Genomic DNA, 9532 nt, shown 5'->3' with positions numbered 1-9532 from the left:
TGTTGAATGGGCCCCTGTGCCTAGGTGCGTTCAAAGTACGAACGCTAAGAGCGTTAGTAAGAGGCGCACGCGACGTTTCCCACGGTCCGCTTTGGATGAATTTGGTAGGTGGTGTAGTGAGCATGTGTGGTTTAGCGACATGAGTGACCATGCCTCTCCTTCGGACTTGGCCTTCTCTTTCACCAGTGACCTGGTGTCTGCCGTTGATGAAATCTTCCCCTCTTGAAGTTGTCAAGATCCACTCCACCGACAAACCTTGGATGTTGCTTGCACTAAAACATCTTATTACACAAAGTCAGAGGGCTTTCCACAGTGGGGAAAAGTACTTAGGAGACATCTCAGAACTAAGGTCCGTGATGAGATCTCTAAGAGAAAGCAGTCATATTATGCCAACAAAGTACGACACCTTAAAACTAGTGATTCTCGGAAGTGGTGGGAAGTATGTTGATAATGTAACTGTCTGCGAGGTCCGGAAAGCGCACGAGTCGTAATCACTGCAAGCGGACCTTGACGAAATCAGTCGATGGGCAGAGCGTAACGATATGAAGCTCAACGGCAAAAAGTGTAAAGAGATGACAGTCAGCTTCCTTCGCCACAGCCCAGAAAACCAGCCCCTCCGCATCAATGACCGTTTTCTTGACAGTGTTTCGTCATTCAAGGTCCTCGGTGTCACTCTCAACAAACAGCTCAAGTGGATACCATGGTAAAGAAAGCCTCCAAGCGACTGTATATTCTGCGCGTAGTACTTCGCCGTTGTGGGGTTGCTCCGGCTGATTTGCGGTTGATCTACTTCTCCCTCGTCAGGAGTACCCTAGAGTACGCTTGCGCAGTCTGGCACACCTCTCTGCCGATTTACCTGTCGCAGAAAATTGAAATGGTACAGAAAAGAGGTTTGCTCATTATTCACCCGGAAATGCATTATGAGGATGCCCTGCTCACCTTACTATGTAGTCGCCTCGATGACCGAAGATGCAGCCTCTGCCTAAAAACTCTAAAGACGATCGAAGAACCGGTCTCTCGCCTCCACCTTTTGCTCCCTGTGTCACGCGAGAGCTCCCACTGTGGGGATCTCCGCAACTCGAACAGGTTTTCACTACCGAAATGTAAGACTAATAGGTACAAGATGAGCTTCATTCCAGCTACAGTCAACGCTGAATTTCTTTGATAGTTTTTACTATCCCTGTTATATAACTTCTAAGGTAATAATCGATTTTAGGATTTTTGTAATTAGAATTTTAGTTACCAGAAAGTTCGATTTATTTCCTATTTTAAGTTTTTTTTGCTTATATTTACCTGTTTTTATAGCTTTTCAACATATTGTAATTCACCTATGGGTGCGAGAATATATTTTCAATAAACCAATTATTTATTTATTTTTAAACACTTCACAGCTATTCAATAATAATTCTAAATATGAGATCTCTCGTGTTGTCCTCCTCAAGTGATGCTCTGTTTGCGAGCGTCGAGTAAAAAGCGTTATATTAATTAATCCTTTGTCTCCAGCAGTGATTGATACAAACTTTCTCCTCGCAAGCCAAATACATTGTGAAGTAGACTGGTGACGACAATAAAGAAATTATCACCAGTTGTTTTTGTCTAGATATATCATCAAATTCCCAAAACTGAAGGATGGCAACCGGTAAGGGGAATTAACATTCAGATATTGGAAATGAAGGGTTGAAAGAATTACTGGAATTAGTTAATTGCCGTCCGTCCAAATGTTCAGCGAGCTCGAAAAAAAAAACATATTGACGGAATTGGGAACCTAGTCACAGAACCTCAGCTATTAAGGTAAAATAGAGAGTGAATGGTTCACTTTGTTAAGTTCGTCGCCGAGTTTTTATTTCAATCTGAATATTTCATTAATAGAGAACTTAAGGAACGACGACGGCGACAGCAAGGAGACCCGGTTTGAGGGCGGGGGGGGGGGGGGGGGGGGAACTCCCATATAAAAAGGACGGCGGGTGCTCGGTGGGTACCAAGATCCTGTTTTGTGGGCGTGGCATGAAATTTTTCTCACCCCATAAAAGGTACCAAATTCTGGGTTTTAATTAGACAAAATTAAAGATTAGTTAATTATTGCTAAAGCCTGCTTTTCACTAGTGACGTAAGCATAAGCACAAGGAACACACGCATGCGCATTTAGTTGTTGTTAATTAGGGTCTGTTGTTCTATAAAAAAGCTCGAGTAAAAAACAAGCTAATGGGTTTGAGTGTGCCGCTTGGGCCCCCCCCCCCCCCCCCCCCACCTCGGGCAATGAGAACTTAATCTCAAAATATATATTCGCGTTATTGTAATCATTTCGTGACTATTTCAGCTTTTTGAATATGGCAAGGGTGTGGTACAACACTGGGCGGAAGAGCGCTTAATTTAGGGGAGAAAATGAAAGTTTGTCTTCAATGACTGACGTCCTTCATAAACCTCAAATTCGGCTATTTCGCGTTGTTGTTTTGCAGACGACAGCAAAGAAATGGACAAAAGTGAAAAACGCACGTGTAGAGCGTGCAAAGCTATTGTATTTGCCGACTAAATATGCAAATTTGTGTCGTTCTCGTTGCTTAAGTTCCATATTGTTTCTTTGGCGTCTGCAACCGTTAGACTCGTAGCGGCTCATCTTACTGGTCACACCCTTGGCTGACCTTAAACATGTACAAAGACTGTTGTGGCTTCTGTAGTAAGTTCGTTCAGTTCCACGTTGATCTTCATTGAGTAAAGTCAAGAAAGGTTTTTAAGAGAGGCAAGTTCATCATAGCACTACGTAGCCTTTACTGTGCGGGACAGATATGTAAGTTCCTTTTCTTTGTTGTTTTTTTTTTTCAACTCCCAGCTGAAGTAGTCCTGTGATGAATAATCATTTAGTATTGTTTTGATTTATTTGTACCGTTGCATGCCTCATATGTTTCTGTTGAAATCACTGATTAAGATACTTTAAGCCACAATAGGGTCGTTTATACGAGAGAAAATAAGCCGCGGCTTACTCTGGCCGCGGCGTACGTAATACGCGAAAGGAACTATTTATACGAGTGTAAACTCCCAGGCCAGGATAAGCCGCAGCTTAAGAAAGCTGTGAACGTAGATTTTGTACCATTTTAACGGGGTGTTCGCGCCTTATGTAAGCCGCGGCCAGAGTAAGCCACGGCTTATTTTCTCTCGTATAAACGACCCTATTGAGTGCCTTCAATTGTCTTTCATTTAAGTCCGACTTCGTACTGTAGTTCTTATATATGTAGTTTTGCTAGTGTTCCTATTAAGTTGTCTTGTGTGAAAAGTACGTTTTTTTGTGCACTCAGCTTTTATTGAATTTGTTGTAACGGTTCTTGGGTTACGTCCCCAGGTTTCAATCTTTGATCTTCGTAACTCTTCTCAAATTCCGCGACGCGTCTCAAGACTTATCCTGGTAGTCGCCGTAGCGACACACATAGCAAAGAACCGCATAAATATGCGCTATAATGCATGCTGCACGTGCAGCAAGATTCACTCACGTTGTCGTAGTCGTAGCCTCATTAGGGAGTTTTAGCAAAGACCAAACAATATGGAACTTAAGCAACGACAACGGCAACGAGAACGAAAACGTTAGTCCAAAATATAACCTAGCGCCATCGCAAAAATTTCGCGATTAATCCGTCTTGTTCACATTGTACAATATAGGCGAACTATCCTGTAACTGGGTGGGTGCGAACGGTTTTAAAGTCAGAACTGAAAATGTTCGAACTCGCCGTCGTCCATTCTTCCTGCCCCGACAGAGTCAGTCTTCAGCTAAGCGCAAACGACTTAGTTACTCTTTCACCATTGCGCGGTGGCTCAGCTATTGAAGACTTCGTCCATGTATTATATAACTCATATGGAGTGAAGTTGGTCTGTGTGTTCCAAACTATTCCTCGTGATTCATCTGAGGCCTGTTAACGCGATATCTTAGGGTGGTGTTACAGCCCATTCCTTATGCTATTTTTGGGGGTCACAGAGGTTTTTTGGCGAGGAAAGAAAAATTTTTATGAGCCTGATGGCGTTCACTTATCAAATCTAAGGACCAAATAAAAATGTTTTGTCGCCTCCGGGAGGGGGTAGGGACGGGGGCAATACTGCGTTCTCTACTCCTTTTGTCAAGATTTCCCTATTCAAACGAAAACCTCTCAAGCTCTTAAAGTCGCGTTCTTGGGAGATTGATAACGAAACGGACATAGTTCTTTGCCAGTTCTTTCATTGTGCCATTGGCCGAGCTTTGGAATTTGAACTTTTTATGTGATTCTTGTTTTGTGTCAATCAATCCTTTATTACTGACACCTGCTGCGAGTTTTGGACGCGGCTCTTTTTGACTCAGCTACAAAGCTGTTTGATTGTTGAGTGTTGTACACATCTACTTAACTTTGGCTGCACACGATTTATTTTACTGGCTCTGGCCTCGTTTGAGCAAAGCGGTTATCGCATGGGTGCACAATCTTTCCGGCCGCTCATTTTTGGGTGTGACAATTGCACTCGGTGATCCGTCTTACTCTTTGACACGTTATTCCCTTGGCGCTTTTTATGAAGAAAATTTCCTCTTCTCTGTCTCTAGCAGCGCCACGCAGTTTCATAGTGCTGTCCTTCCGTGGTTTCTGTTTAACTTTGTTGTGTTTCAAATCTGTAAAGTTTCATTGAAAAGCTATGATACACAAGAAGCATTCACATTAGGAGGATTCCAGCACGCGAAGGACTTCAAAGTCTTAATATTTTTAATAAAAAACGCTCACAAATTATGGATAAATCTTCTCTACTTTACCTTGTAAAAACAAAAATAAAAAACTGATGCGTACATTTGAAGAGAATATTATAATTAACAATTATTCCGCGAGCGCGTGTTGCATACCATACAAACAAGCGCGAATGGAATAACTGTTTTATTAAATTCTCATTTAATTCTGAACGCTTGGTGTTACGTGCTGGAACAACCAAACCGCGAACAAGGCATAAGTGAAAACGACCTCCCGAGTACGATAGAAGGCACGCAAAAAAAGTGTGACAACGAGTAGTTACCCTTTTTCACTATTATTTAATTAGTTTCACACTGTTACATTTACTTAGGTTAAAGATTAAGTTAGGCAGTTCATAAAGCATGCTTACTGTCTTTCATGGCGATTCAGGAATTGATCTTGATCTTGATTAATCCAAGTTCCACCGATTGTAGAGAACAATTCTTGACTTTCTTGATTCACTGGATTCTTTCCACTCACTGGATTTTCTGTGTAGACAAACTCTTACGGAAGACTTCATAATGAACTCTGAACTCTTTGTCTTCTTCCTGTTTTGACTATCGTCTCTTTCTGCTCTCCGGATATAGCAAGGTCGAAGGTTTAATATAGCTTCACCATAGTTATCGCAGTTGATTATAGCTTCCTCAGAGTATTGCATCCATCCATAGCATAAGTTCAATCACAGTCAGCCACGAGGGTAATCCCTCGGGCAAAAGAGTTTTTTCTATTACTTACAAGCCTGCTTTTATACTTTTACTCTAAGCATCCAGAAAGTTCTGTTGGTATTTGGAGTGTATTAATCATTACAAGGTCTACTATTTGTAGAAACTGCTGAGTCACATCAAAGAAATTTCTGGAATATTACAGATTGTAAGATAATTCTAGAAATGTCTGGAATTGCATGACAGATAAACTAAAAGTAATAATATCTGATCCTAATAACATTGGACACTTGGAAATTAAAGCCAATCAGTTTCCAGCTTTGCAACATTTGACGCAATCAGTTTCCATATTAGGTCATGCCAGGAACCCATGACCCGGAGCTTACAACTCTACTGTGTTCGTGTAACGGCGTTTTCACAGACCGATTTATTGTTAGATTGAATTTCCCGCGAATGATACTCCCACAGGAGCCCGATGACCAACTACAAGAGATTAAGCTGACGTCATTGGGTCACCGAACCGGAACTGCCTTTGTTTTTTGACCTAATTCGCGGGAAGGGCTAGTCTAAAAATAAACCTACTTGTGAAAACGCCGTTTCACAGTCGCTGTATGTAAGGTTTTTCTATCGTGAAGCCGCCGTTTAGTTTTACCGATGTAAAAACCATTACAATCCCAACAATTTGCTCTGTAAATAACTCTGGATTGTTGTGAACGATTAATACGGTCCTTGTAAGGAAAGAAAGTGTCTAAAGTTCCTAAGAAAGATATTGTTATCCTACTTCCCTACTTATCCTACTTCCCTACTTAGGTTTGCAAAGCAACCAAGTCGCTAAACGCCTGAAATCGTGTGTGTACAAATTCTACTCTTGTGTTAACCTTAAGATTGTTTTTCAGAGCACTCGATGTATAAAATCTTTCTTTCCTTACAAGGACCGTATTAATCGTTCACAACAATCCAGAGTTATTTACAGAGCAAATTGTTGGGATTGTAATGGTTTTTACATCGGTAAAACTAAACGGCGGCTTCACGATAGAAAAACCGAGCATTTTAAGGCTGTATGTAAGTTGCACGCTACAGATGGGCTCCTGGTCATGCAGTATATGAGCTGATACCCGAGATTGAATGAACCAATCAGAAAGATAGAAACGCAATATCCGACCTCGAAAATTGAATAATAGCTCATATACCATGATGACTAAGGCAATCAAAACTTTAAAATTGCATTATCCAATGATCTAGTTTCTAATTAATGATGTAAATATAATGAAAGGTTTTCAAAGACCTTCGAAAAATCCATAGGTACAATCCTTCACATCGAGTTCCTTTAAATAGTTAAACTGTCCGTGAAATTGCTTCTGCCAATCATGATCAATACAATTCAGCCTTGTTCACACTCCGTCCAGTTTTATTCAATTATGGTTATGTTCACATCTGTGAAAATTCAAATACAACAGGCAGGGTAACTTCGCAGTGTGAGACAAAATGGCCCCGATTCGTATGGCTGGCACGATCATCATCACTATGCTTGAAGCGAGAAGAGAATCAAGGATATCTTCCGAGAATACAAGAAGACAAATCCAAATCTTCGCTTCATAAAGCGATTAGAACTTTTGTCTCCGCATACCACCACGTGTTAGCCATTCTGTCCAATTACGCACTATAATTACTTTAACCAATCGCCTTGAGGTTGTTTGAAGTAATTATAATCCGGTCATAATCAGGGACTGTAATTAGTTGATGTAAACCCATTTCATATTTAGTTTGATTATAATTCAATCATAATGGAGGCCTAATTTGAACACGGCTTAAATCCTTACTAGTAAAACAGTCAGTGTTGGTTTAATTAGTACTGGTTCTATGTTTAAATTTCTATGATTTTAAAACAGAATACTTATGAATCTCTAAAAAAAATCACACACTTAATTCACTAAGCGGAAACATGTTTTCCCCGCCTCATCTGAACAGATTAACATGGCTCGATTAAGGTGCATTGGATCTAGCAATCCAACTGTATCTGTACAAACAAGGGAATATGAGGTGAGTTAGCGAATCCCTCTGCTCCATGATAATCACTTTGAATTTCTTTTTACATTGTGCGCATATTGCCACTATTTTATCCGTTGTTGGCATAAAAACGCGGTCCGATTTCAGACTAACTGACAAAAAAGGTGTGGGCCTTGAACTATAACCATGCACTATGACACAGAACTAATAATGGATTTTAAATACTTGTAATCCGAATAGGGCCTAAGATGAGGGATTCGCTCACTTGCCCCTCATCTTCTCCTGGCATAAATACAAACAATTATTCCCCATTAACACTGATTCCTCTTCTTCACCTCAAGATAAGTACTTTAGGAACAATCCTTAAATATGTCAACAAGGCCTTTGCGCGTTATTACAAATATCACGCAATTTTCTTGCTACTATCATGAGAAGGATCCTTGGCCCCAGACCTTGGCAACTGAATTCTATGTTTTCTCATCTGTCGACGCAGTTGAGACAAACATCGCTGAACCATCACAACGTTAGAATGTTCAGGCCCAAAGCAGTTTAAATAGAGGGACAACGCACGATCAAAATGCTCTTTTGCTTGACCAAGCTCACCTTGGTCACAAAGTATATCACCCAAACTCTTAAAAGTCCTTGCGACATTGACATCCTGAGAACCAAGCCTTTCTTGGTAAATAGCAAGAGCCCGCTCATGATACTCTTTTGCTTCACCCAGCTCACCTTGGTGACGAAGTACATCACCCAAACTGTTAAACGTCGATGCGACCTTGACATGGTGAGAACCAAGCCTTTTTTGGTAAATAGCAAGAGCCCGCTCATAATACTCTTTTGCTTCACCCAGCTCACCTTGCTCACAAAGTACATTACCCAAACTGTTAAAAGTTGATGCGACGTTGACATTCGGAGAACAAAGCCTTTCTTGGTAAATAGCGAGAGCCCGCTGATGATGCTCTTTTGCTTGATCCAGCTCACCTTGGTGATGAAGTACAGTACCCAAACTGGTCAAAGTACATGCGACCTTGACATGGTGAGAACCAAGCCTTTTTTGGTAAATAGCAAGAGCCCACTCATGATACTCTTTTGCTTGACCCAGCTCACCTTGGTCACGAAGTACATAACCCAAATTGTTAAAAATCGATGCGACATTGACATGCTGAGAACCAAGCCTTTTTTGGCAAATAGCAAGAGCCCGCTCATAATACTCTTTTGCTTCACCCAGCTCACCTTGCTCACAAAGTACCTTACCCAAACTGTTAAAAGTTGATGCGACGTTGACATTCTGAGAACCAAGCCTTTCTTGTAAAATAGCAAGAGCCCGCTGATGATGCTCTTTTGCTTGATCCAGCTCACCTTGGTGATGAAGTACAGTACCCAAACTGGTCAAAGTACATGCGACCTTGACATGGTGAGAACCAAGCCTTTTTTGGCAAATAGCAAGAGCCCGCTCATAATACTCTTTTGCTTCACCCAGCTCACCTTGCTCACAAAGTACATTACCCAAACTGTTAAAAGTTGATGCGACGTTGACATTCGGAGAACAAAGCCTTTCTTGGAAAATAGCGAGAGCCCGCTGATGATGCTCTTTTGCTTGATCCAGCTCACCTTGGTGATGAAGTACAGTACCCAAACTGGTCAAAGTACATGCGACCTTGACATGGTGAGAACCAAGCCTTTTTTGGTAAATAGCAAGAGCCCACTCATGATACTCTTTTGCTTGACCCAGCTCACCTTGGTCACGAAGTAAATAACCCAAATTGTTAAAAATCGATGCGACATTGACATGCTGAGAACCAAGCCTTTTTTGGCAAATAGCAAGAGCCCGCTCATAATACTCTTTTGCTTCACCCAGCTCACCTTGCTCACAAAGTACCCTACCCAAACTGTTAAAAGTTGATGCGACGTTGACATTCTGAGAACCAAGCCTTTCTTGTAAAATAGCAAGAGCCCGCTGATGATACTCTTTTGCTTGATCCAGCTCACCTTGGAGATAAAGTACATTACCCAAACTGGTAAAAGTACATGCGACATTGGCATGCTCAGAACCAAGCCTTTTTTGGTAAATAGCAAGAGCCCGCTCATGATACTCTTTTGCTTGACCCAGCTCACCTTGGTCACGAAGTACATCAC

The 9532-nt window shown here is 41.4% G+C and overlaps 1 protein-coding gene across 4 annotated transcripts in view; it reads right to left on the bottom strand.

Annotated features, from left to right (window-relative positions):
- Positions 1 to 5008: 5008 nt before the first annotated feature.
- The window catches only part of LOC138033816 (uncharacterized), an 11554-nt gene continuing 7030 nt past the window's right edge, over positions 5009 to 9532 (bottom strand). For all 4 annotated transcript variants that reach the window (XM_068881664.1, XM_068881661.1, XM_068881662.1 and 1 more), the window contains one exon: positions 5009 to 9532. This exon is cut by the window's right edge. In XM_068881664.1, coding sequence (XP_068737765.1) covers positions 7800 to 9532 — 1733 coding nt within the window. In that variant the 3' untranslated portion in view covers positions 5009 to 7799.

Source organism: Montipora capricornis, chromosome 14 (genome assembly GCF_036669925.1).
Source record: "Montipora capricornis isolate CH-2021 chromosome 14, ASM3666992v2, whole genome shotgun sequence".
Taxonomy (NCBI): domain Eukaryota; kingdom Metazoa; phylum Cnidaria; class Anthozoa; order Scleractinia; family Acroporidae; genus Montipora; species Montipora capricornis.
Note: the sequence above shows the minus strand (reverse complement) of the source record. Positions and strands in the feature narration are given on the sequence as shown.